Source organism: Hippocampus guttulatus, chromosome 5 (assembly GCF_054856545.1).
Source record: "Hippocampus guttulatus isolate MCC_2025c chromosome 5, RoL_Hgut_1.0, whole genome shotgun sequence".
Taxonomy (NCBI): domain Eukaryota; kingdom Metazoa; phylum Chordata; class Actinopteri; order Syngnathiformes; family Syngnathidae; genus Hippocampus; species Hippocampus guttulatus.
Genome location: NC_141265.1, coordinates 431,356 through 456,964, shown reverse-complemented (window position 1 = coordinate 456,964; position 25,609 = coordinate 431,356). Strand labels below are relative to the sequence as shown.

The 25,609-nt window shown below is 55.9% G+C and overlaps 3 protein-coding genes across 23 annotated transcripts; 1 reads left to right on the top strand and 2 right to left on the bottom strand.

Annotated features, from left to right (window-relative positions):
* Positions 1-337: 337 nt before the first annotated feature.
* LOC147204480 (retinol dehydrogenase 14) lies at positions 338-2,964 on the top strand. 2 transcript variants are annotated; one of them, XM_086112043.1, is made up of 4 exons: positions 338-719; positions 1,331-1,573; positions 1,954-2,256; positions 2,379-2,964. In XM_086112043.1, the coding sequence occupies exons 1-4, from the start codon at positions 599-601 to the stop codon at positions 2,636-2,638; spliced, it is 927 nt and encodes a 308-aa protein (XP_085968169.1). In that variant the 5' UTR covers positions 338-598; the 3' UTR covers positions 2,639-2,964. The 2 variants fall into 2 exon arrangements, with proteins under 2 accessions (XP_085968169.1, XP_085968168.1); XM_086112042.1 differs by having other exon boundaries at positions 338-1,573.
* Positions 2,965-3,054: 90 nt separating this feature from the next.
* LOC147204479 (calcium/calmodulin-dependent protein kinase type II subunit beta) lies at positions 3,055-17,588 on the bottom strand. Of its 18 annotated transcripts, XM_086112028.1 has the most exons (22): positions 17,236-17,587; positions 16,369-16,463; positions 14,291-14,350; positions 14,147-14,201; positions 13,716-13,781; positions 12,750-12,822; positions 12,053-12,155; positions 11,833-11,916; positions 11,665-11,759; positions 11,075-11,197; positions 10,917-11,000; positions 10,581-10,623; positions 9,912-9,992; positions 9,556-9,593; positions 8,363-8,395; positions 7,444-7,500; positions 6,614-6,658; positions 6,234-6,282; positions 6,026-6,101; positions 5,849-5,943; positions 4,823-5,059; positions 3,055-4,437 (listed from the first exon to the last, which is right to left on the bottom strand). In XM_086112028.1, exons 1-21 carry the CDS (start codon positions 17,295-17,297, stop codon positions 4,827-4,829), a joined length of 1,650 nt encoding a protein of 549 aa, XP_085968154.1. In that variant the 5' UTR covers positions 17,298-17,587; the 3' UTR covers positions 3,055-4,437; positions 4,823-4,826. The 18 variants fall into 18 exon arrangements, with proteins under 18 accessions (XP_085968154.1, XP_085968148.1, XP_085968160.1 ...); XM_086112022.1 differs by having other exon boundaries at positions 6,026-6,282; positions 17,236-17,588; XM_086112034.1 differs by lacking the exon at positions 7,444-7,500.
* A 1,093-nt stretch (positions 17,589-18,681) lies between these two features.
* LOC147204478 (uncharacterized) lies at positions 18,682-25,162 on the bottom strand. Of its 3 annotated transcripts, XM_086111975.1 has the most exons (12): positions 25,109-25,162; positions 23,874-24,444; positions 23,542-23,591; positions 23,341-23,415; positions 23,120-23,179; positions 22,921-23,031; positions 22,781-22,843; positions 22,507-22,683; positions 21,789-22,016; positions 19,639-21,235; positions 19,068-19,151; positions 18,682-18,985 (listed from the first exon to the last, which is right to left on the bottom strand). In XM_086111975.1, exons 2-12 carry the CDS (start codon positions 24,277-24,279, stop codon positions 18,756-18,758), a joined length of 3,081 nt encoding a protein of 1,026 aa, XP_085968101.1. In that variant the 5' UTR covers positions 24,280-24,444; positions 25,109-25,162; the 3' UTR covers positions 18,682-18,755. The 3 variants fall into 3 exon arrangements, with proteins under 3 accessions (XP_085968101.1, XP_085968100.1, XP_085968102.1); XM_086111974.1 differs by having other exon boundaries at positions 23,341-23,591; XM_086111976.1 differs by lacking the exons at positions 23,542-23,591; positions 25,109-25,162 and having other exon boundaries at positions 23,874-24,011.
* Positions 25,163-25,609: the final 447 nt, after the last annotated feature.

Sequence of the window (25,609 nt, the reverse complement as noted above, 5' to 3'; positions counted from 1 at the left end):
ACAGGGTTTAGAGTGAAAACGAGATATTTCATCGGCCCGATATGAGTGAAAGGCACAACGTTGCTTCTTAGATTTCATGAAGTTCTGTTGCTCTCCGACTGGCCACGAGAAATGCTGCGTCATGTTTTGGTCGTCATTTGTCGTTCCTTTGTTTCATTTTTTTAACCGACATAAAACCCTCACTTTACTGTCAAATCTAGAATTCTTGAATTTATATTTTGAAGGAAAACTGTAGCGTAAGTAACAGAAGGTTTGCGTTCGAGCTGTACCGTAAACGTGACAGTCACGCCACCCCAGGAAAAAAAAAAAGACTGAGTCATGATTGGATCCGTGCTTCCTCCCGTGATGCATTGCGCACATCCTCGACGCATGCGCACTTTCAGCTACGCTTCATCAGTCGACGTCCGTTGAGAAAGAATAAAAAAATAGCAATCAAAAATATTTGGAGCAGTTGAATGAATGCGATATTACATCTGGCAAATTCATAGCTGAATGGCCACACAGCGGAAGAATAAGAAGGATTTTTTAATGCGAGCTAGCGAGCTAACAGGCTAGCCCACGTATTTGGCTCCTTTGATTTCATGTCATTGGTGTCCAAATGTACCTTCTTTCCACGGTAGTCGCTTCTTTGGCCGTCTTTTTTTTCTTGAAATGGATGAAAAAGAGACGCTACTGCACCGACGTCAAACGACTGGACGGAAAAACGGTTCTTATTACTGGTAAATTGGGCCACTTCCGGCTCTGTCAATTTACTGCTATAATGTAGGCTTTTTTTGGTTGTTTTTTTTACAGTCGGCGCACCTATTTGTTTGAGTCATGCGTTTTGCAAGTCTCTTAAACGTCTGTGTGTGTGTGTATCTATATATCTATAGACACACATTATGAAATGTTTCAAAATATCACCACACATAAAAAAATTCTATCACTTTTGCTTCGTCAATACAGCATACGGATTTGTTTTAAGCGGGGGTCATAAAAATGGTCAAGTGGGGCGCATTCCATTTTTTATCTTGGAATTATCTTTATTAGCAATAAAGATAATTACAAGACCAAAATTAGGGGCAGAGCTGTCTACTTTTTTTGTTTTTGCTATATCAAGGCGAGGCGATTTTATTTCGAGAGCGGATTTCATATACAAGGCCACTTAACGTGCTTCACACAAGCAACGATTCGGCTTCTAAAAATCCTAAAGAAGATGAATACAGAATGATTTGTTTAGAAGACCTTCATCAAAGATATGGGGCTGGTGGGGGGGCAAAGTTTTTCAACCCGGATGGCCTCAATCGGCCCCTGCGGAACCGCCGTCCCGCTTCTGTTGTGTCTTGGGCAGGGGCCGGTTCGGGCGTCGGCAAGGAGACGGCCGTCGCGTTGGCCGCCAGGGGCGCCCGCGTGGTCGTCGCCTGCCGGGACGCCGACAAGGCGGAGAAAGCGGTGCGGGAGATCAAATGGCGCAGCCGCAGCCTGGCGGTGGTGGGCATGGAGCTGGACCTGGCCAGCCTGCGCTCGGTGCGCCGCTTCTGCGAGAGCTTCCTGCGGCGGGAGGAGAGGCTTGACGTCCTGATCAATAACGCAGGTGGGTCCGTGGCCCGGGAGCGCCCACCTTGTGACGAAGGGCCGCCGGACTTTTTGAAGGCAAAATCCCCAACCGGACCTTCCTCGGCCACATCGAGCCTTTGCGACGCAAGTCGATGGAATATTCTCCATCGGCTGATCTCAAGGCAGCGGCGTCCGCTTCTCGGTGCTCGCCGGAACGAGCGCTGAGAAGGCACCCGGAGCCTTTTAGAAGGCGGGGGGAAGCCAGTGTTCAATCGAGCACGCTTGCCATTGACGCGAGACACATGACCCGCAAAGAAGCAGAAAGCGAAGGCGCCCGCCTCTCGACGGTGACGGTGGCGAGCTTTTTCTAAAATGGCGGCCGCACCTCAGTCTTGTCTTCCTCTTCCTCTTCCCCAGCCGTGCCCGGCGTCCTGGACTGGACGGAGGACGGTTTCAGCATGTGCTTGGGCGTCAACCACCTGGGCCACTTCCTGCTCACCAACCTGCTGCTGGGCCGCCTGAAGGAGTGCGCCCCCAGCCGCGTGCTCACGCTCACCTGCTCCGGCTACAAGTACCAGAAGCTGGACTTGCGGGACCTCAACTACAACCTGCTGCCCTTCTTCACCTACTGCCGCAGCAAGCTGGCCAACGTCTACTTCAGCCACGAGCTGGGCCGCCTGGCGCGAGGGAAGGGCGTCACCTCCTTCGCCGTGCACCCCGGTGAGACGCGGGGGCGCCTCTCTCTGGGGGGGATGATTTTCAAATTCTTTTGCCCGCCGCGCTCATACGCTCGGCAACTGCGCTAACGCGCACGCTAACGGCTCTCCCGCCCGCGTGCCCAGGCTTGGTGCGGAGCGAGTGGACGCGCCACTATTCGTTGGTGTTCCGAGCCGCCGCGCGGGCCCTCACGTGGATGTTTTCCGCGTCCTGCGAGGCGGGCGCTCAGACGGTGGTCTACTGCGCCGTGTCGGACGAGGCGGCCCTTCGGGGGGGCGGCTACTTCGCGGACTGCCGGCCCGCCTCCCTGCGACCCTTCGCCCGCGACCCCGGCGTGGCCAAGAAGCTGTGGGAGGCCAGCGAGAGGCTCGTCCAACCGCCGTGACAATTTCTCCCGCTCCGACGTCAAGTTGCGGCCGGTTCGTCCGCCGACCGCAAGTTCCGTCGGAGAGGCGGGATCCGTTCTGGATCGAGTGCCGGCGCGTTCCGAGTTGGCTCCGATCAATTCCTATTTTCCCTTGGAACAATCGGTCAAATCGTCGTCCTTTTGAGGAAATCGACCCTCCCCGCCCCCCTCTTCTGTTCCGCCATTGGAAAAGGTGGATTGGATTCGGAATTTATTTTGGGATACGTTTTGACTGTAAATGGGCCGCAATCACCAAATTGTCACGCAAACGCGTCGTCGTCCGTTACTCAATCCGATTTCATTGATGACGCGACGGGTGAGACGGATGCCCCCGCGCGCATTATACAATCGAGCGAGCGTAGGGGAATGTGATGACAAATGAACAAGACAATATATTACAATTGAAAGAGCGTTCGCCACTTTTCTCTTGTCCAAGCTCGCCGTTTTATTGAAGCACAAGTTGTCCAAGCAACGGCAGAAAAGTAGCACGGTCGTATCGTACAGAATTCAAACGGGGGGGGGGGGGGGGGCGAGACAAGCTGCAAGGTAGAAAAAAAAAACAACGGGGGGGGGGGGGTGATCAATGGCAAGCGAAGGCGCCACCACTCAGTGGTCAAGAGGGGAGCTTGTGGCTTGACTGGCGACTGAGCGTGCGTGTCATCCTTTTGTACAAAATCCTCATTTTTGACTTCATCTGGCGACAAAAATCGCTTTCTATATTTCTATACCATAAGCGCTTAAAACGCGGAGAAAATCCATGCGGATGAGCCAAAAAGGTCGGTGGCACTGAGATCATCAGTAACAGGCCCAAATGGAGTCCGGTTCACATTTTCTTCCACCCAACAACAACAAAAATCGAAGCAAAACAATATCTAGTTCACGAAGGGTCTCTATAGAGTGATGAAGGAGAAGGTGAAGAGTGATCGATGTATTTCTCTCTGGATGTAGCGCATGTTTTGTGACCAATAAAAATGTTAGTCGGGAAAAGGAGGGACCGATTCCCAACGTGAGTCATATGTCGTGAACACGCTGAGAAAGAAAGAACATCACGCTTGGACTGCAAATGCTGCTAGTTTCGGGGTTTTTTTTATGGGGGCGGGGCATCATCGGGTTCCGAAGTTTTGCCGCAAAACAAACAGCTTGAAAAAGCGATTTTCTCGAGCGTTTCCGAGCAGAGTCGTTTCATTTGCGCTCAAATGAAAACTGTCAAAAGCCGCAAACAAAAGCAGCGTTTCACTTATATATCCATATTTACGCTCCGATGTGGCATTCATTTATTTATGGGGGGGGGGGGGTCAGCAGACGACTCCACGTTCAATATTGCAAATTTTGAATGGGGAGACACCGGCCTGACAGTTTTTGTAGACATTAAAATAGCAAGATTGCAATCGCAAGCCGCCAAAGACGTGACGTGACGGGCGGCGCCGCGAGCATCACACGGCAGGGGAAAGAAAAAGCCACGGCATAACCATGTCCGCTGAACAGCCAGACTTTTGCATGCGTCCCGAAATCAAAAGGAGACGACTTCTCCAACTAGAAACCACCGGCGTGGCTCACTTTCATGATACAAAGCACATACTGTATACAAATACGGAATCCAAAGTCTTCCAAGAAGGACTTGAAACTTTACATGGTGTTTCCAGTGCAGTGACACAAGTCAGGCTTCACAAGGGTGTGCGTGTGCGTGTGTGTGTGTGTGAGGGAGTTCCTGTTGAACTTTGGACCGGCGCCTCCCTCCCTCCCGCCCGATGGAGCGGATCCTCCCCTTCCCGCCACACCTGCCGAAAACAAAACACAATCCCGTTGTCCCAAAAGCAGCGGCACGGCGAAGCGAACGGGCTGAAGCGCACGACCTCCGCCGAGGCCCCAAAGTCATCCGTTTGTTTGGCGTTTTGCTCGTTGTCGGCTCGGGAGCCACCGGCTGGTTCCGGGAGGCTGACGGAGAGCGGCCTTTTGATTTTGGGCCCCGACCGTCGGCGGGAAGACTTGACCGAGCGATCGCCGTCTCGCGAGAGGGCGACGAAGGAGCCGGCGAGCCGCAGCGCCGTCTGACCGGCGGACTGACCGACGACGTAACTCCGAGCTGATGAGCTGACCGGAGTCGGGGCCTCGGCGGGGGCGGGCGACGCTCTCGAGCCGGCGGCACGCGGACGCGACGCGTACCCGACTACTGCGGCGGTGCGGCGGGAGCTCCCGAGCAGTGGAAGTGGATGTTCTGCCACCTGCCGTCGCGGCGGTGCCACACCCGCGTCTCCTCGGACTGGCTGGACCGCGGCCGGCCCTGCCCGTCCACAAACTGCGTGAGGCGGATGTAGGCCACGCAGGCGGCGTCTTCGCCGATCAGGTGCACGTGAGGGTTCAGGATGGTGGTGTGGATGGGCTTGCGGTTTTTGGACAGCACTGGACGGACGACAAGCGGGATGGCAACCGTCACAACCCGAAACGCTCCTCCGACAAAACAAAAACAATTGTAAAAACGGCCCTCCGGGGGGGACGGGGGACTCGGTATCGCGCCAGCAAAGCAGCGACGCCGAGCGCTTTGTCCAACTGCCCGACAAAGCCCTCTTTCCGTCAGCGCCTCCCTCGGAGGACCGTGATGAGCCATTATTATTCTGCGATGATTCAACTGTCGTTTCAGTGACTGTTGTGGGGGGGGGTCGCTAATAAGAAAACGCTTCCCAAATCTCTCGACGACGTGCGACAATTTGACATTTGGGTCAAGATGTGAGCAAGCATCATCGCAAGTCGACATGTTTGGCTTTGCTTTCGCGGACCACATCAAACGACGTGGCGGGCCAGATCCGGCCCCCCGGCCGGGGCTTGACTCAAACTGGTTTGGGGAACCCCCCCCCCCCCCACAAATCGATAAAGCGCCAACCTCAGACTTCCCGTCTCACCAAGCAGCCTGCCGTCCGACTGACAAAGTAACCGGCGAACGAAAAGGCCGGCAAAGTGAGCCGCCGAGCGTCAACGAAACCGATCGGCCGCTCGAAGGAGCAAATGAAACCGACACGGACGGCCCGAGCGTCAAAGTCAACACCGAACCGATGAACTCCGGAGCGATCGGACGGACCCGAACGGCCGCCGCCTCGATTCGCAGATGGCGGGCCTTCATCTCGGCCAGAAAGCGGGCGCGCGGTCTCGCGGCTGACGGCGCTTATTCCGCCACCCGCGGACGGCGAGGCTTACGGTTGTCGAAGTAGAAGCGGTGGAAGTCCACGCCTTCCACCAGGTTGCCCAGCGCCTCGGGTTCGAAGGACGTCAAGGCCGGGTCGCAGATCTTGCTGCTCGGGGAGAGGAAAGCAGAGAGCGGCGTGAGGTTCCCGAGCGCGCCCGCGTGGTCGGCGCGGGCGGGGGCCGACTCACGCGTAAGCATCGAAGTCGCCGTTGTTGATGGCCTCGATCAGCTGCTCGGTCAGCTTGATGATTTCCTGCTTGCGGGCTGCAAAGTCAAGGCGACGCCGTTCAAGAAGACAAAGCAACAAAGTGGAGCGGCTACCGGGCAGGAAGTGGCGATTGTACAAGTGTGTGTTGGGGTGTGAAAATGAATGTGAGCGCGCGTGGGTGGGCTCACCTTTGACATCTTCATCTTCCACGGTGGTGTTGCTGCTGTCCGACGATTCCTGCGGATCACGCGCGCGCGCGCGCGGCCGACTTTTAGGACGGAAGCGTTCACGCGCCGTCGGCTTCGCGTCTTCATCTACGCCGACTCGGCTCGACGACAAGTGCCGTCGCCGGGGAAGAAGTCGGCGCGGCAGACGCAAACTCAGGGCGGTCGCGCAAAGGAACCGCGGCCGGACAGATGGAAAAGCGGGCGTGGCCGACAGACGATCGCATCGATTTCATGGCACGGGCATAAATGAGCCGAGCGCAGGTCACAGATCAATGTAAGGATGGAAAGGGAGGAGCAGAAGGAAGCTAAGGGGAAGGGGGGCGGGGGGGGGCGGGCCCTACCTTCGTCCCGTCCGCCGGGTTATGGATGACGGTGGTCTGAGGCTCCTGGAAGGGGGTGAGAGAGAGCCGAGGAGCAAGATGGGGGGGGGGGGAGACAGAAGAAAATGGGAGATGTGAGAAGGGCGGAAAAAAAGGGGTGGAGCAAAACAATGACAACCAGGAAGTAGAAGAGAAACAGAAAAGGATGTTAGTGGAAAGAAGGAGAATCCATCCAAGTGATCGGCGGAAACGCGTCCACACGCACGCACGCACACACTGGGATGAAGCTATTTTTAGGAGGGGGCTTTTCAGAAAGGATGCGGACCCGGCCGGGCTACCGGCGCAAAAAAAGAGGCCGCCCAGTGGAGTTTGCGGGAAGCCGCGAGGGCTCACGTGACTGCCGACGTCACAAGCGAGGAGGCCGAGGCCGGGGGGAACTTGAGCCCGCTGCTCCATTCCGTTCGGGGGTCCCCCCCGCACCCACCCCCAACCGGGGAAAAACTTCCCTGGGATCTCTTCCCCCAGACTAGCCATCAACAGGCACTTTGCTTTTGCACCTTTGCGAGCATTGCGCGTCCGGCATTTGTTCCAGCCAGTTAGCGTTGGACTTTCAGGCAAGATTTTGACCCCCAAAAGCCAAACGCGGGTCTGCCACAACCCGCGGCCGCCCGCACCCGCTGCTGCGCGCCTTTGCCAGTACCTAAAGTACAAAAGGAATAGAAGCAGACAGACAGAAGGGGGAAAACTCAACACACACACACACACACACACATTGAAAGGCAAAGGCATGGGGGAGTGGGGAGGGGGGCGGGGGGTGTCCAAGAGGAGATGTTGGTTACGAGGGTAAATACCAGAGCAGGTGAAGGGATGTTTCCTTTGGGGCTGGTGACTATGCTGTTTGTTTGAGGCTGTGCAAGGAGAGCAGAGGGAGCAAAGTTAGCAAGCGAGGCGTGCCGGCGTGCCAAATGCGCTGTAAGTGAACACTTTGCAAAATGGACTCGATGCTCCTCCTTCAGTGGCGCGCCGCAAGGTAAGGCCACCTGAGGGCGGGAGAGTGCAGACACGGAGAGCCGCGAAGCTGAAGAGAAAGCCCAAAAGGCACCGTGCCGCACAACTCCGAGTTAACTTGCCCAGCGCAAGGTGGCCCACTTGACGCGCGCGGCCGGCGGCGTCTTCCGAGCACCGCGCCGCTTTGAGCACACGTGTTTGATTTCCGAGGTGGGAGAAGAAAGCAACGGCGGCGGCCGAGCGGCAAAGAGACGGCAGGAAAGAAAGCGGCGGCAAAAGGAGAGCGAGGTGGCGCCAAAAAAAAATCGCCTTCGCGGTCACAGAGGTCACGTCGGGGTGCCGACGCGGCCCGAGCGGCGCGGTTTAATTCCCGCCTCGAGGGCCTCTAGCCGCACGAAAGCTCCCCAAACGGAAGAATTGGAGGTGATCGCAACGCGCGGCCTGGGGAACGCCGCCATGAAAAGTCGCTTTCAAAAAGAAAAGCGTCCGCTCGATAACGGCTGAGCCGACGGACTCCCAGATGGGCGACGCCAAACCGGCCGTGCCCGACAACAAACGGCAAGTTGGCCCCTCTGCTTTCAGGCCTCCGTTCTGCTTTTCGTGTCGTGGTTATTTTTTTAATTACGTGGAGACTGCTTGGACATTCCTCTGCCTAGACTGCGAGGGAGGGCGGCTTTTCTTTTAGGGATGACTTGTGAAGGAGACAATGAAAGCAAAGATGGAGGGGGGGGACAAAAAAAGGAGCCCAAACAGCATGCTCACCATATACTGCACAGTTGAGCTGGACTTGCGTTTCTGTCCTCGGGCCAAACGGCGGACGGATGGATGGATGGAAGGAAGGTTAAAATTTGGGGGACCGATGGATGAGGAAAAGGCAGGGGAGGGATGGAAATAGAAAGTAACCCATGAAATGGCAGCCAGAACAAAAAAAAAAAGCACTTTGAGAGACAGAATGAAGCCTCACCCATCTGGGAGAGGGGAAAAAAAACAACAACAATTAACCCCCTCCCCCCCCTTGACGTGTCAATGCCAAATGAAAGCTTAAGTGCTGAAGTCATGAAGGGAAACCAAAGTTGCATGAAACATTCATGCTGCAAGTTGGGAACGACGACGCAAGGAAACGAAACGAAACGGAAGGACGGGAGCCTGTTGCTAGGCGACCGTGGCATCTATTTTGGGCATCCGAGTTTCCAGGGTCCACAACCGGCAGCTATTCCCGGCATTTGACACACGCACGCACACGGGAAGGGGGGGGGGGGGGCTGGAGGTCTCGGTGAGAGGACTTTGGGCCGGCGGGGGGGGGGGGGGGGGGGTCGCAAACGGCAATCTCGAAGGCTCGGTGATCTTTCTGGCGGCTTGCGGTTTTTGGTCAAGGCCTTCTTTGACTCGGGAAAACATTTAGCGCCGGAGGCTGCCGACACACCCCAACGAGTCACCGAAGCGCGAGCGATTTAGGTTGCCGCATTTCCCGCCATTTGAAAATTTGCAGTCACGTCCCGCTTGTCAATGAAGGGATCTGTGGAATTTGTTTTCAGTCGGATTAAGAAATCAAACAACGAGTAAAATTGCGGCCCCGGCTCGATGTCTTTATTTTTTACAGTGGTGCCTTGGGGTGTACACCTTGGATCCATTCTGAAAAAACTCGCATAGCACCGCTGGTTGGGTTGGGGTTTTTTTTTCCAATCCGTCTCACACTTGGAAATCAAAACAACGGAAAAGCGGATGATTTACTTCCCCCCGAAGGTGAAGGAAAATGTCCTTTCATTTATTCTCATGGCAAAAACGTAACACTCCCCCCACTCAAAAACGAAGGAGCGGTATTTTGGAGGGGGGGGGTCTTCTTTCTTGGACTCGCCAAGGCGCGTGCGTTGAAGCGATCCGTCGAGGCCGTTGTCAACATTTTTCGGGGGACATTTGCGGTCACGCCGTCGACGACGGCGGCGGAGAGCGCTTACCTTCACGTCGGCCTTCTTGTTGAGCAGAGTCTTGGCCGCTGCGAGAACAAACACAAGGCGGAGACGCTCAGCCGACAGGCAAAGGCCCTCCGATCCCGACGCGAGGAAAACATTCCGGGGGGGGGGGGGGGGGGTCGTCCGGCCGGCCGTCGTCCAGCTCGCGACTGGACTTTGGAAATGTGGAGGCGAGGGTGGGCGAGGGGCAACTTTTTCTTCTAGGGTGCATGTCTGAGTTTGAATATGCAAGGGGCTTCCAAGCTGAGACAGAGCGGGGGTGGAGAGGAAAGCGGAAGGGGGGGGGGGGGGGGGGGGGTCAAGGAGGCGGCATGCGCGCGGGTCGTGCCGCCGTGCGCTACCTTGTTCCACCAGCCCCGTTGCGGCGCTACCCGCCGTGACCCCAGGCGCGGAGGCCGGAGCGGCGGACTGCCTGCCGCCCACTGTCCGCACCCACGCAGGGGGCGGGGGGGACGAAAAGGAAATGAGCGCGGCGCCAAGACCCTCCAACGTCCGAGCGCCGAGCGGGCCGCCGCGCCGGAGTGACGCGCCAAACTACAAAGGTGTCAGAGCGAGACAGCCGCGCAAGCGCAAGCGCAAGCGCAAGCGCCAACTTTCTTCCCGCCGGCCGCTCAATGTGAGGGCAAGTGAGGTGATTTCCTCTGGCAAATATGGCTTTGCTTTTCCTACGCTTTGATTTTTTTTTTTTTGCCGGCTTGCCGGCCGTGCGCTCAAGCGGAGCCGAGCGTACCTTGAAAATACGGCCCGAATGCATCGGCCGATGCCCGACGTCCGCGCAACGGCATTGCGGCTAAGCTGCCAAAGTCAAGCGGAAAAGTCGCGGTCGACGTCATATTCGCTCACGATTCCGCACGTGCGGGCATGCCGACGTTTTGCCGTCGAGGCGGGATCGGCCTCCCGAACGGGAACCGGATCCTCTCTAGGCCAAAGGCTAATCTGCTCTCCGAGAACGAGTCCGACCCGACCTGACGCGCGCGCGCGTGCGTGCGCAGGAGGAGGAGGAGACTTACCGGAGAAATTCCGGGAGACCAGCATGGTGGTGAGGATGGCGCCCTGGGTGGGAAACAAAAGCAAAGGCGGGGTCAGGGAGAGAGGGAAGAAAAACACGCATGGGGCGCGTGCCGCGACTTTCCTGCGGCGCCACTCGGAACAAACAAAACAACTGCAAAGAAAAAAAAAATGAACACAGATATTCCATTTAAGGGGGCGGGGGGGCTAAAACTAATGACTTGTAAAAAAACTCGAAAAGGCGCTGATGCCACAGCTCATCAAACGCGATCACGTAAAAGCCATCCCCAGAAGCCGGATGAAGACGGAAAAGACGGCGGCGAGGCGCGCGGAGCGACCTTGAGCTTCCTCCTGGCGTTGAACTTCTTCAGGCACTCCACCGTCTCCTGCCTGTGCATCACGGAAGCCACCGTGGAGCGTTGCTACGACAACACAAGAGCACAATTTGCAGCGGCGGCGGGGGCGGGACGCGTCCGGGCAAAGGCGGGACACTCACGCAGACCCACGGGTGCTTGAGGGCCTCCTGGGCCGTGATCCTCTTGGCCGGGTTGATGGTCAGCATCTGATTGATCAGGTTTTTGGCTTCCGGGGTCACCGTGTCCCACTCTGGGGACGGGAACTAAAAAAAAAGACTCACAGGAAGCGCGCCGGTGTGCAACGCCGAGGATGCCGGGTGAGAACCGAGAGACGATAAGAAGCGGTTGACGTCCGCTTGGGTTTTTTTTTTTTTGGACCGACTTCACACGAGGTCGAGTCACGCGTCCCACTCGAGGTTACGAGTCGACGAATTACGCCGAAACCAAAAAGGCTCGCGCCTCCTAAAAGGTGCGTGAGAGCGCCGCGTTACGCGACGGCGGCTCCGTCCGCACTTTCCCACCGAGCGACCTTTCGGTTTCTCCGCGACAAGCTCACTGCGCGCCGACGTGCCCGTTGACTTCCCCGCGCCGATCGTCCTTTCCTCGCCCCCCCCCCCCACCCCCGTCGTCGTCTTTGCTTCCCTCCCGATCAAGTCGCGCGGCGACGGCGGCCTTTCTGGCGCCGGGAAGCGAAACGCTCAGAGCGCAAAGGAGAGGAGAAGACGCTCACGTCGTAGGCCCCGGCCTTGATCTGCTGGTACAGCTTGTGCTGGTCCTCGTCCCAGAAAGGAGGGTAGCCCACCAGCAGGATGTACAGGATCACCCCTGGCACAAACGCAGGCGCCGGTCAGAAGACCGGCGGCCGCGCCAAGAAGGCGCCGGCGCCGAGAGCGCTCACCGCAGGCCCAGATGTCCACCGCCTTGCCGTAGGGATCCTTCCTCAGGACCTCGGGGGACAGGTAGCCCGGCGTGCCGGCGAAGCCTGCGCGGAAGAGCGTGAAAGCCGCGCGCGACTCGACGGGGTGTCGACGATTTTCATCTCGGGAGAAAGGCGTCCCGATGCCGCGAGCGAGCGGCGCTCTCGGTCTTCGGATTTGCCCGTCGGGTCGTCTACCCACCGAACCAGGCCTGCTGGTCGCCCTGCACCTCGATGGCCAGGCCGAAGTCGGCCAGCTTCACCGCCGCGTTCTTGCATTTGCTGGCCAGGAGCAGGTTTTCCGGCTGGGGGGGGGGGGGTCCACATGCGGCGCAGCAGACACAAAACACAAAAGATGGCCGCCCCTTTCCGGACACCAAACGCCCGGACGGGGCCGGCCGGGTTTCTCGCCGCGGCGCCTCTCATTGTCCTCGGCCGCAAGGGATGTCGAGAGTTGACGATTATTTTGGCACAAATGGGGCCGCGGGGGCTCCCTTTGGGGGTGGCCCGCTTTTGGAATGGAGTCCAAAGTCTCTTGACGTCCCTTCGCGCTAGAATTGACGCCGTTGAGCAAAATGAACAAAATGTTTTAACGACTAAACGAGGCGTCAATGCACACGTGAACTCTTTTATCTCTTGTTGCGCGCTCATCGAAAAAACACAAATTCAATGATTGAATGATTACGAGCGGAGAAGCGTGCGATCCTTCCAATACATTCAAATCCGTGAGTGATTAGCCGTATTTTTCGGATGATAAAACGCCCCCCCCCCCTTTCCCCCCAGCCTCTTCAAGCGATGAACATTCCGTAACCGGAGCTGCGTCTGCTCAGCCCCGGTCGACATATTCCAGTGGACAAAAGTACAAACCAGAAACTAAAACCAGACTGCGCCTTACTCACCTTCAGGTCTCGGTGCACGACGCCCATTTGATGGCAGTGAAGCACGGCTTCCAGGATCTGCTGGATGCAGTGGCTGCATGCAAAACACGCGCGCGCGCGCACACACACACACACACACACACTAAAAAAAAAGAACAACCCCTTCTAGCACAGATTGAAGTGTGTCAAGCATCAAGCAGCGAGTGACGGTGACACGCGGTGATGGAGAAGAGTTGCGGGAGTGCAATTCAGACTAATTAGCAGCACTAATGAAAGTCCCACTTCCCGCCGCTCTCCAAGGGGAAGCGGGCGGCAGGCGCCCGGGGGAAGCGGCCTCGATGCCCGACATCAAAAGATGACATTTGATCGAAAAGCTCAAATGACGACCGGCTAGCGGAGCTTTCAAATGTTTTCACGCGGGGCCGTTTCTTTTCTACCGTTTGCGTTTTCGACATCGCCGTCTGCGTTTTGAGATGACGCCATTTTCAAAAGTTTGGCGCTCGCGCTTCCGGACGGTCGCGTTTTGGGACGGGAGTGTTTTCGGCCGTTGGCGTCCTGCTTGCGGCGCGAGGCCAACCTCAATAAAACAAAGACGTTAAGTGGAAAGAGCGCTCCGTCTTCATTCGACCCAATGGAGCGGACTCTGCAGCGCTAAGTGGGCTTTAATGAGTCCCGTGCGCACCAACCAACGGTGCGCCTTCCCTCTCGTCGCCACCATTTAACTTTAACTTAGCAGACGACAATACGCAGAGTTCCAGATTGGAGAATTCCTTTTTTTTGGGGGGGGGGGGGGGGGACCACCTCCTGACTCATAGAAAAGAAGTAGAGTGGAGCCACGAGATAAGGAATGAGCCACCCTATGGGGGTGTTAGCGCAAGGAGCACTTTGGAACCGTTCCGAAAAGAGGCCCGGGGAGCCGTTTCTCGCTTGGCAGGCGACGTTCGCCGTCAACACCGAAGTCGAGGGCATCGAGAGCATCCTCCCTACCTGGCGTCGGCCTCACTGTAGTACTCTCGGGCGACGATGTCCTCAAATAATTCACCTCCGGTCACCCTGCGGAGCGACACGCATTTCAATACACCCATTCACGTATACACCATCTTCGTCCCCGACCTACACGGTAACCATGGAAACGAGACGGCCTTCACACAGAGATGGATGCGGATGGCGTGGGAGCGCCCGCGCAAAAGATTTGTGGAATTGTTTCGGAGGGGAACGGGGGGGGGGGGGGGGAGCAGAGGACGGCGGCGAGGACATGAGGAGGAGAGGCAGAAACTAGCGCGGATGAAATGAGAAGAAGCGCAGAGGAAACGGGAGCGGGCCACGTGGGGAAGCAACGAGAGCTAGCGGCGAAGATGCAACGGATGCCAAACGAGAGAGAAGACGCCGACGCTCGCGCGGCTTGCCGGAAGACTTACAAGTCAAAGAGCAGATAGTGGAAGGCCTCCTCGGAGATGCTGTCGTGAAGACGAACTGCGGCGGCACACAAAACACACGCGACGCCCGTGAGCGGCGCCGACGGCCGTTTTGCCCGCTGGCGCGCTTCGCGCGCGCGTCCTCACCGATGTTGGCGTGTTTGAGCAGGCGGCAGATGCGAGCCTCTCGTTCCAGCTTCTGGTGATCTGACGGACGACGGCACGACGCGGCAGAAAAAGAGAAGAAAATCAAAGAAAACGCCTCGGAATCAGGCCAACGCGAATCCGCCACACCGCTTGAACGGAACGCTGAGCCTCGGCCTCCCGCCGCGGCTGTCCATCAAATACGAGCCCCGCCTCTTTACGACCCATTTTCCACATTGCGCATTTGGCTTTTGCTGCGATGCGAGCCCAAGAAGAAAATGGGACTTCAAAGTAGGGCGACGTGCCCGTTTTGTGTGCGGGGTTTTGTTTTTTGTTTTTTGGACGTATTTCGACCAGCGCTCGAAACGGTAGAGTTCACATGATGGGAGAAAAAAACAAACACTCTCCCGCTGAAATGCTCTGCAGCCAATTTGAAAACCATGAAAATTCTGAATTTCCCTGGATGGAGCACGAGCACGAAGCCATGTTCCATCAATGGCGGCGAGCGCGTCTCCTTTGACCGATGAGTTCATCGGAGATTGATGTCAAAGCTAAAGACCGCCGGCGCGACTTCACGCCGAGACTCAAGGAGCCAATCGCAGGGGATTAGCAGTTAGCCTCCCGCTAACAGCGGCCGGATCAGCGGGGATGGATTTAATCTCATGAAAAGACGCTCGCTGCGATGACAGTGGGGAGGGGGGGTGATATGACACCAGCCTTGCCACCCCACCGCCCAAAGATGAACGGGGACGCCCCCTGCCCAGGATTCAGGACGTTTGAGCATGAAGAGAGCCCAAGCCCCCCCCCCCCCAGTCGATTTGGCTCACATTGGCGAAGGCCCTTTATTGGCAGCTGGAAAAATGCACTCGACGGGAGCCGCTATTGACTAATCACACCGGATCGCTCACATGGGGCATCGCAACATCGCGCTCGCTTGACAAGCGAGACAAAACACGTGACGCGGAACGCAATCGTCCAAAAGGAGCAAAGGCGCTTGCTGAGACGTACTTGGTCTCGATACACCCAAGTCAAATTGGCTTGCGCTCACTCTCTCTCTCTGGACACACACGCGCGTACCTACGTGAAATGATAACATTGACACAAAATGGAGGACAAAATTGGGTCACTAATTGAGCAGAATCCAGAAGCAGCGTGCTTATTCAAACGAGGGAAGAAAGTAGAGAAACGTACGTCGGCGGCATACGTTCTACATCGACGGAAAAGAAGGAGTGCCATGCTTCCAACAGAAAGGTGTGTGAATGTGCATGTACAGTTTTAGGAGAACAATCAGATATAACTCATAAGAATCAGCAATGTATAAATCATACAAATTGACTTCCGCCTTAAATGTCCTCGAAACGAAAAGTTTTCATCGGAAAATAGAAAAAAACGGAGAGCATTTTGTCAGCTTAAGGGAAGCTCGGTGTCAACAAGTCGGGAGAAGGCCGATCTGTCACACGAAATCGAGGTCAGAATCAAGGTCGAGTTCCAATTTTGGCATCGCGGGGCCAACGTGGGAGCGACATCGGGCCACTTTCAAGGCGGCGGCGCCCGTGAAACCGACGGCGAGTATTGCTGAACCGAGTCTGGAGGTTGGTCGGGAGCAACCGATGCCAAAGTACGCCGAAAGCTTGCATCCGGGCGCCGCTGCCACGCCTTTGAACCACTCAAACCGTCCCGATCACCGAGTACTTTTCCGGCTCAATTGGCTCGCCTCGGGTAGGAAAGGAAAGTTCCAAGGCGGGTAAAAAAAAGAGGAGAATCCCAAGAGGCCCCCCGGTCCTCCCCTCCCAGGCACAAAAGGTCAGCGGTGCTTTGGCTGGCTTCGCCCTCACCTCCACCACTACGGCACGGAACCACTTTCCTAATTCCAGACAGTATTCGTCACCTTGCCCCTCATCTTGGACCATTGTTGCACAAACAAATCCAACTTCAAAATCCGTAACCCTACCCCCCCCCCCCAAAAAAAAACAAACAAACAAAAATCTGGACGAACTCCGGGAAGCTAAAATGGCCTCAGCGCGACAAAACCTGCCCAAAGCGTCACGGCCAAGATCGAAAAGCTGACGGCAAGTTGTTACCTCTGGCAGATAACTTTTTGGTGTTGATGATTTTGGCGGCGTACTCCTGCCCCGTGCACAGCTTCACGCATCGACGCACCACCGAGAAGGCGCCCCTGAAAACAAACAAACCAACTCTAAAACATGATGCACTCTATTTATTGGCAAAAAGATACTATTTCCAGGATTTCAGAGAAGTCCAAATTTCTCAGAAAAAAAAACTGTTACATTGGATATTCTTTCGAAGAGTTGAATATTTTCAATGAAAAGGAATCTATTTTCAAGTGAAAAAAAGTCTTATACTGTCAATTTAAAAAAAAAAGTTTTATAAAAGAAAAAACATTTCTATAAAAGGCATCACATTTTCGATGAGAAATCGCATATTTGTCGGGGATAAAGCGTTACGCTGCCCAGAAAAGTCATCTTTTCTCTGAAAAGGTGATAAAAACATCATCGATATGCTAGAACATCTTTTTGAGAAAGGTCAAATATTTTCCGTGAAACGATACGATACTTTTGAGGGGGGAAAATCATTTCTAGGAAAATAGTCGAATGCGCGAGGTGAAAAAGATATTTGAAAATCAATTGGGACACGTAGAAAGAGAAGCATCGTTTTCCTCGCAACTTGTGGTGAGGGACTTAAACGAGGAGCAGTCGTCCCACAGTATTTCGTGCCGCCACACTGCTCCATTGTTGACATTTTTCCAAACCGTCATTCACTTGGCGAACATGCGTGCGCGCGCACGTCGCCACACGCGCGCACAAGCCGAGACTGGCCGCGCGGCCCCGGAGCTCGGCGACCGTCGTCCCCGGCCAGCCCCCGCGACGCGGCGGCGCGTGGGACGCGACGGTCGCCGGGCTCCGAAGGCTGTGTCCGGTTCGACTCACTTGCCAAGCTCCTCGTACAGCTGATACTCGTCCGTGAATCTCGTACAGGTCGTCGTGGCCATGTTTCCCGCTTCTCCTTCTTCTTCCGCCGGTCAAATGTTGTCTGTCAGCCGGCGAGGGGAAGGGGGAGGGGGGGATAAACCACAACAGGTCCGCCCAGTACCCACAAATACAAACAACCAAACAAACAAAAATCAAGTCGTCCGGCACCGGAGAAAGAGGCGAGGCCGAGGTTTAATGGGGAAACGCCGAAGCGAGCACGGAAGGGCTTTCTTTCTCTCTTTCTCTCCACGCCCCTTTCGGTTTGACAGCTGCTCGCTCGACCAGACATTTTCGTCAAGACAACTGTGAGAAGCGAAGGCTCACTTCCGGTCCCGACTTACAGATATGTCAAAATAAGAGTATTTATTTCCCCCCCCCCCACATTCACTTTTTTCTTAAGTTTACATTTTTAAATGTAAATGAAAAAGAAACGTATATTTTAAATAAACAAGTCTTACTTGTTAGTAATAATTATGAGGTTTCAACCCTGAACTCACCTCTTGTTTCTCAGTGTATGCAGGATGAGCCAAATGTTGGTACTGGTACCCCCGCCCCCCCCCCCCCCCCATCCGTCATAGAAACGCATATGAAATGTTAATCACCGGTTTGAGGATTTAAGTGAAGAAAAGAGAGCTCAAGTGCTATGGGCTGAAATGGCAACGTAAAAGCCTCCGTCTCCTCTGAAGCTCCACTTAGTTTGCGGTACCTCGAATAGCGCCTGGCTGAGGCACCGGGCAGGGAGCTTCGAGGGGTCAGGTGGGGACAAGGCCATTTCAAGATTTGGAAACAAATCACAGGATCTTCTAAAGAACTCCAAAATGATCCAGCGAAGGGAGCGATGCGCTCCCTCTTACGAGTACCGGTCCATTTTTGAGCAGCGGCATTTTGGACCCACTGGAGGCGCTCCACGGAGGATTGGCCGACTCCAAAGTCAAGTGTGTTACAGTCAACCGGCCCAGATGTGACAAAGTCTCCGTGCCAGCAGGTTATCTGTGAACCATAATTACATCTCAACAATAAGATGGAATTCCTTTCCAGTCAGACCAGTTCTCCTCAGTCATCCCACTGTGCTTCGACTCACACAAACTCGTGAAAGAAGAGTCAATAAATCAAGCCAAGAGCCATTCGGCGTCGGCTCATCGTGTGTTTGCGGGTCAGCGCGGCGCGCGCACAGAGTTGACGTGCGGGTGGTAGAGGAAGTCGGCGTAAGATGCGCCGCCGTTGGGGGTCTTGGTTGGGAGGAAATCGTTAAAGGGGCACTTTGTTTTTTTTTTTTAAAAGATCGGACGCAATCGCAAACAGCGTTGCGGGTGGATGTCAATTATTCGGGGGTTTTCGCGACTCAAGTGGAATTTTTGCAAGCTACCGACACTAAGCAGGAAAATGACAATGTGAGACAATAGCCAAGGCGTGGAACTATTTATCAAGAATGACAGCTGGAAAAGCAAAGATAAGGGTGCGAAATGACTCCAGAGACATCAGCGCTTGGGGGGCTTGGCTTGTCTTTTGAGGGCGGTGATCCGGTTCCTCACGTAGTCCTTGATGCCCTTCCAGGAGCGCGTGCTCAGGGCCCGCGGCTCGGCCTCCAGACACCGCAGACAGTCCAGCTTTTGCGGCACCTTGTGGTCTCGGATGAGGGACATCATGTGTCTCTCCACGGCGGCGACCTCGCAGTCGCTCCACTTCTGCTTGCTGGCCGGCGAGCCGACTGAATTTGACGAAAGGGCGAGCCGACACTTTGAAGCTCGCTCGGGACATGGGCAAAAGCGATCGCACGCCGACTTTCGTACCTTTCGGCGCCCGCCGGGCCGCCGCGGATTTGGTTGAGCGTGTCCCGGACGAACCGCCGACAGACTCGCCGGGCTGCCTGGCGCCTGAAAGGATCATCGAGGATGTGAATAGGACATCCAAATATTCATTCCAACAAAGAAAAAGAAATCCGACGCAAATAAAGGAAAAGATTCCGGAGGGCGTGTCGCGACGACAGAGGAGTCGCACTGCGCAGCCTCCCCGCTCAGGAGCGGCGCCGGCAAGGAGGTTGAATGTCAGATTGAGGAGGACAAGTGCGGTTTTCGGGTAAAAGCGGAGCAGCTCTCGACACCTTCGGCAGGGTCCTCGAGCGGTTCGACCGAAAAACAAAACAAATTCAGCTCATTTCAACAGAGTTCCGAGATGGCAGAAAAGCTCCACATTTGCGTCAACGAAGCTGCTCGGCTCACTTCGAAAATGGTTATTTGCCACCACAAGTGGAAACGAGGCTCCTCGTCTGCAGTACGCCATGGTTTCTTGGCGCCATCTTATGGCGCCAAAGCGCGAAAAAAAAAACCGGCAAAGAAGAAGGATAGGTTACTAATCGCTCACCTCCAGGGTGGACGTCGCCCCGAAGGCTCTCCGCTTGCTTGTCGGGCCCCAGGACCAGCTCCCTCTCGGCGGGGTCCAGGCTGAGGAGCTGCAACATGGCGGCGTGGCGCTTGCGAACGCCGGCCGACGTCAGCGCCTCGGGCTTTCGCACCGCGGCGTCCTTGACCAACGTCTGCACGCAGACGGAGCCGCGGTAGGCGCTGAGCGCGTGCGGGCGTCCGAACAGGAAGGGGTTCTGGGCGGGGACGCCGCAAGCCTCGCGGACCCGCGCCAGGAGCTCCAGCGCGGGCAGGAAAGCCGCTTTGAGCAGGACGGGGACCATGCGGCCGCAGGCCGAGCGGATCTCCATCCTGCTGAAGACTCGACACATGCCCCTCTCCAGCTCGCCCAGTAACAAGTCCGAGTTCTCCCCCGGGTCGGGCCTCTTGACGGACTTCAAGGCGGCGAGCGGTAAGGAGGACACCTCGCTGCTCCGTCTCCTGTTGAACAGAACCATTCGGGCCAGAAGGGCCCTGGCCAGCGCGTCGTAGGTTTCGGCGGCGGGCTCCCGGCCGAGTTTCTCCTCGGCGAGGAGGTGGACTTCCTCGGCGTGCAGGTGGAGCCTCCTCACGTCGCGGGCGTCCGGAACGTTCTCCCCGCCGGAGCTCCTTTTGCTCTTCCGCAGAACCGACAGGGCGTCCGAGGAGACGGTCTTGGCCCAGCGCTTCCTGTAGACCAGCAGGAAGTTCTTGGCGGCCTCGGCCAGGCCGAAGTCTCCGCGCTCCAGCGCCCTCTCCTGGACGAGGCGGCACACCTTCTGGAGGGAGTAGCCCAGCTTGATGGCCAGCGAGGGGGCGCCGTAGGTGCGGGCGGCCGGGTCGTAGCCGGCCAGGACGTTGACGGCGGCCACCACGTGCGGGAAGCTGTCGGGCAGGAAGAAATCCTCCAGCCGCCTGAGCGGCGTGCGCTTCCAGGCCTCCAGGACCAGCCGAGCCATCTGCCGCAGGTTCTGCCGCATGTACTCCCGCCGCCTGGCGTCGGCGCCGTACCGCGCCAACATGCCCTCGCCGTAGCCCAGCAGGACGGGCTCGCTGATGATGAGGCGCGTCACGTCGTCGTAGATCATCTGCGAGAGGACGTCGCGCAGGCCGGCGCTGATGCCCAGCTCGCCCATGGCCTCCATGGCGCAGCGGGTTTCCACGCGCTCCTTGCCCAGGCGGGGCTCGCCCTCCTTCTTCCTCCGGCGCCGTTCGGGACAGCGATTCATGTGGCAGGCCACGTTCTTCTTGATGTACAGGCCTCGGCAGTACAGGCAGTGCAGGAAGTCCTGCGCCTGGCCCGTCTGGGGGGGCCTCTTGCGCGCCGCCAGCTGCCCCTGGCCGGTCCTCAGCACTTGCCGGTTGTGCGCGTAGTTGCCCTCGTTGATGAGCCGGTTCCACAGCCGCTGCCTCTCCCGCGAGCCTTTGGGGAAGCGCAGGGCGGCCGACACTTGCTCCTTGTGGCCGTGTCTGCGCTGCAGGTGCCTGGACATCTTGATGACGGCCTTGGAGCAAAACAGGCAGTGGTTCCGCCGAGAAACGCGCTCGCGGCTCTTCTGGCCTTGCTTCATGGCGCGCACCTTGATGGGAAAAGCAGGCGAGAAGCGCAGGTCGCTCAGGAGACACGTGGCCCGAAGAAAGGACAAACGCAGAGTCCACGGCGGCGCGCGCGCCACGCGGAGAGCGACTTGTCATCAATCACCCCTGTTGAAATGGTGACGAGCAGTCGCCGTGAGAAAAAAAAAAAAAGATCGACGGGTACGCGCCGGGTGGAGGCGGGAAGGCCGTCGTCGGTCAGCAGCCCGACGGTCCCGCCCACATCCGCTTCAGAAATTTAACTCCCCGGACGCACTCGCGGGAGGAGGTCATTTCTGTGACCGCGGCGGAGTTGTATTTCAAAAAAGAAAGGCGAGCGAGCGAAATGAAGCAGGGGTTTGTTTTTTTTGCAACGTGCAAAGGATATTCTCCTACCGCCTATTGCGACGTCCATTTGAATTTCCTCGGCCCAAATTGGACGCGGAGGATGTATTCGTCCAACGACCGCGCGCAAGCTACTTTTGCCGAACCGTCGTCGGTTCGACTTGGCGCTTCTCGAGGTCTCCTCGATTTGAAGTCGTTTGAAAGCAAGCCCACCTTGACGTTCTTCAAGCGGCTCCACTCCGTCTCGGCTTCCGGCGGCCGGGCGCCGAGGGACGCGTCGGACTTTTTCCTGCTGCGCAGGGACATGGCGGGGCTGCGAGGGGACGCGCCCGAGCGGCGGACGAGGTCTTCTCCCGCGTCCGACAGAGCGTCAGACACGTCGCTGTCGTCGCTCGGTACGAAAACGGAGCCGCGGTCTGACGAGTCGGGAGAGCGGCCGTCCTGGGGAAAGATGACAGTCAAGTACAAAGGCCCGTTGCTGAAACAGAAAAAGACAATCAGAACTGAGGTGCAAGAATAAAGGTCATTCTTCGCAGAGGATAAATAAAACATGTCGACGCAATACAAAGAGTACATGACACAAGTTGAGGTACCCGCCGTATGTCTGCTTTATTCGGAGCCTGTTTGCATCTGCCGTTTTTGCTTCGATTATTTTGTATGATTGCGGTAAAACCGCTAACCGTCATCATTTTCTTTCTGATAATCACTCCAAACTTTTCATCTCAACGTACAAGAGTTTAAAGTCACTTCCACAAAATGCGCCTTTCCTGCTGTAAAGTGAACAAATCATGTTGAAAAAAAATAGTGACACTGCGCAACGTGTCCACCTCAGTGGAGCGCGACGAAGCAACGGAAATATTCGCAACCGGCGTCAGTTTGATGCAACGCAGTCGTCCAAAAATGAACTAACGCATGCAACGTGTCATCTTACGGGGTCTGCTGGATCACATGCAGAGTCATCCGTCAAGTCGTCGTCGGCGGCGGCGGCGTCGGCATGCTCGCCACCGCATGCTGGCTTTTCGCGACGCTCGCTGTCCGACGGCGCCGCTTGCAGCGGCGTCGGCGGCTGTGGCGGCGACGCACCGTCTGAAGACGCGTACCACTCCGGCTGACAAAAAAAAAAAAAAAAAAAAAAAAAAAAGGAAAGCCGAGCCTCGGAACGTGAGCGCGGAATCAGAACGTGCACATGCTGATGAACAACGCACCTCCATTTTGTGCGCTGCCTCGCTTTGACACGGCGGCGGCGACTGACCCGTGGACAGAGGCGACTGCAGAGATGACACTCAGACATCAGTCCACATGCCGCGCGCGTGGACACTCGGCAATGAAATCAACGTTTATTTGCCTGGGGGGCCGAAAGGGGCGACTTCACGCAGACGTGGTCCTCCGGAGGCACCTCCATTTTGTGCGCCGCCTCGCTTTGACACGGCGGCGACTGGCCCGTGGACAGAGGCGACTGAAGAGACGCGGAGACGACACTCAGACATCATTCCACATGCCGTGCCCGCGTGGGACATTTGGCAACGAAATCAACATTTATTTGCCTGGGGGGCCGAAAGGGGCGGCTTCACGCAGACGTCGTCCTCCGGAGGCAACGATTCCAGCTGGATGGGAAGAGACGACACGAGTTAGACGAATTTTCAAAGAGTCTTTCACAGCAGATCCCAATTTGGAAAAATACATCCAAAAAAAAAGTCATTCGACTCCATTACAAAATTCGATGAACTCTTCAGCCTGAGCCCGCACAGGCACGCGCGAGACTCACCAGTTTCTCCAACTCCGACAGCTGCTTGAGTAAGAGAGAGCGCTGATGTAAAACCATGGAGCGTGTTGTCAGCCCCTTAAAAGGAGAAGAAAAAAAAGAGAGAGAGAGAGAGGGAAGCAACTTTGATGAAATGGTCGTCCGAGCAACACGGGCCGCAATCCGAGAGCTGCTATGACGGTAAAGGGCGGCCATTTTCCTCACCGCTGTTGGAATGGCAGCATTGTTGTCGGCGTGAGCAGACTCATTCAAGGCTGGGGGGGGGGGACAAAATGGATTAAGCCGTTTGACATCCCCCCCTTTTCGACAGCAATCTGCTCCATAATTACGTCGTGACTTGAGCACAACAAACCCCACCCGAAATCATGAATAATTCATTGAAGATGCAATTTTTAAAACGTCATTTCTTAGAAGAGGCAAAACGCCAAAATTCACAACCAGTGTTTAATCCATGAATGGACTAATAAGGAGAGGCACTTACTGTATATGCTCTATGATATTCAAAACACACACACACACACAAAGTGTCACATTACCGCGGCACTGCGTCGGGTCTATCCACTGAGATGCCACAGGGGGCGCCGACGAGGTTTGGCTGTAAGTGGCAGACACCTGGTTGATGCTCTGAAAAGAGCCCAGAGATGAGGGAGACTGAAATGGGGGCCGCGTAGAGGGTGGTGGCGGCCCGTGGGCTTGATGGGCAGCCTGCGGCGGGTCAAAGGCGGCGCTGGCGAAGAGCGAGGCGGGCGACACGTGGCAGTGGACGTGCGACACGCACGCCAACGTGGGCACGAAGCCGTCGCCGGGCGTCTGCGGGTGGCCGTAGGGCGGCGACGGGTCCCGGCCGGACGGCGTGTTGAAGAGGGGGCTCTGCACGGAGACCGCCGACCAGTCCTCCTGGCTTGACCATACCTGACTCTTATTGGCTGCCGTGTGGTCCATTGTCTCCTATAGCCCGGTGGCTGCCCGTTACCTCGGAGACCAGACGGAAATGACCGGAATGAGCTCGTGCTACACTGAAGGCACGTTGGTTCCTTCCCCAAAACAGGATCAAAAGCAAAGTCGACCAGAATCGTCAGCCATCCCGTTGAGCATGGTGTTATTTACCTGAGGAAAAAGGGAGGATTACATCTGCTTCAAACAACAAAGTGGACGCAGGAAAGGTGGTTCACATGTCACGACTGCCTGTGTCTTATGTGTTGTGTCGTATTATTTTGTCATTTGATGTTCAGTGTTGTTTTGATGGCGGCGCTGGCGCCCGCAGCGGCTCCTCTTGTTGTCTGGTTGAGAGGAAAGAAATTTCATCTGTGCTGTATGTCGCACAAACAGCGCATTTGACAAGAAAGTTGTTCTTGACTTGACTTATTTTGAATAATCGTCTGCTCTATTGTCACGCGTCGAGGCTGTTTGATACAAAAAGTCGCCTTCGAAACTTTGCTCGAGTCCACAGTAGTGCACTTGTGTCGCCCTGCCTTTGGCCGAGCTCGAGCCGAGTCATGATCAACGTTTCACCTCACTAGTCTAGTCAAGTGGCGAACGAAACAAGCCACGAGTTTTTTGGGGGGTTTTTTGGGGGGGGGGGGGGGGCAAAACAACGAGACCCGGATTCGATGCCAGGCTTCTTTGCGTTCGTTAGCTTGCTCGCTCGCTCGGGCTATCGCGTTCGGCGGCGAAGTCTACTTGCCCAACAACTTGAAAATTGATGAACGTGCTCGTAGACGAATACTTTTGATGTGAATTAAGAAGCAAATTGGTGAGAAACGCAACATACCCGACAACAGGCACCGGAAGCAGTGCTGCTCGCGGTATCTAATGTTTGTCGCTCCGTAAACCGGAAATGATTAAGAACGCTTCCGGTTCGCGTTTAAAAAAAATAACAAGATATGTTACCTTTTCGTTTCTTTTTTCCCCCCACTCTCGGAATACTCCTTATATCTCTAAACTAGTACTCAAAGCCGGCTTTAGGAATTCAAACAAGAATTATTGTTAGATTTTCAACTCTGGTTTAAGGGTCTGCTTTCACATTTGGATTGGGGGTAAAGGCCAATGTTAAGATTTGAAGTCATGCTTTCAAGTAGGGTAAACGTTTCTTTTTCTTTCCGTGAGACCAACTTCAGACAAAGTGACGCAGCATTGGGACTTTCTGTGCCTTGGTGTTGTCTTCTTGCGACGCTCTCTAATTTATTGATGACGGGAGGGACTCGCCCCCCCCTCAAGACCCCTGAGGAGGAGGAGGAGGAGGACGAGGATGCGCGTGACGTAAAAAGGGGTT

Excerpts from the sequence above, each read along its gene's own strand:
- LOC147204480 (XM_086112042.1), top strand. The coding sequence starts at position 1,207 with ATGATTTGTTTAGAAGACCTTCATCAAAGATATGGGGCTGGTGGGGGG. Across the intron at positions 1,574-1,953 it reads CGTCCTGATCAATAACGCAG|CCGTGCCCGGCGTCCTGGAC; the intron begins GTGGGTCCGTGG and ends CCTCTTCCCCAG. Across the intron at positions 2,257-2,378 it reads CTCCTTCGCCGTGCACCCCG|GCTTGGTGCGGAGCGAGTGG; the intron begins GTGAGACGCGGG and ends CCGCGTGCCCAG.
- LOC147204479 (XM_086112022.1), bottom strand. The coding sequence starts at position 17,297 with ATGGCCACGACGACCTGTACGAGATTCACGGACGAGTATCAGCTGTAC. Across the intron at positions 12,823-13,715 it reads TACAGTGAGGCCGACGCCAG|CCACTGCATCCAGCAGATCC; the intron begins GTAGGGAGGATG and ends TTTTGCATGCAG. Across the intron at positions 9,594-9,911 it reads AACGGGGCTGGTGGAACAAG|CGGCCAAGACTCTGCTCAAC; the intron begins GTAGCGCACGGC and ends TTGTTCTCGCAG.
- LOC147204478 (XM_086111974.1), bottom strand. The coding sequence starts at position 24,279 with ATGGACCACACGGCAGCCAATAAGAGTCAGGTATGGTCAAGCCAGGAG. Across the intron at positions 22,844-22,920 it reads CGCCCCTTTCGGCCCCCCAG|TCGCCTCTGTCCACGGGTCA; the intron begins GCAAATAAACGT and ends TCATCTCTGCAG. Across the intron at positions 18,986-19,067 it reads GGCCCGGCGGGCGCCGAAAG|TCGGCTCGCCGGCCAGCAAG; the intron begins GTACGAAAGTCG and ends CGTCAAATTCAG.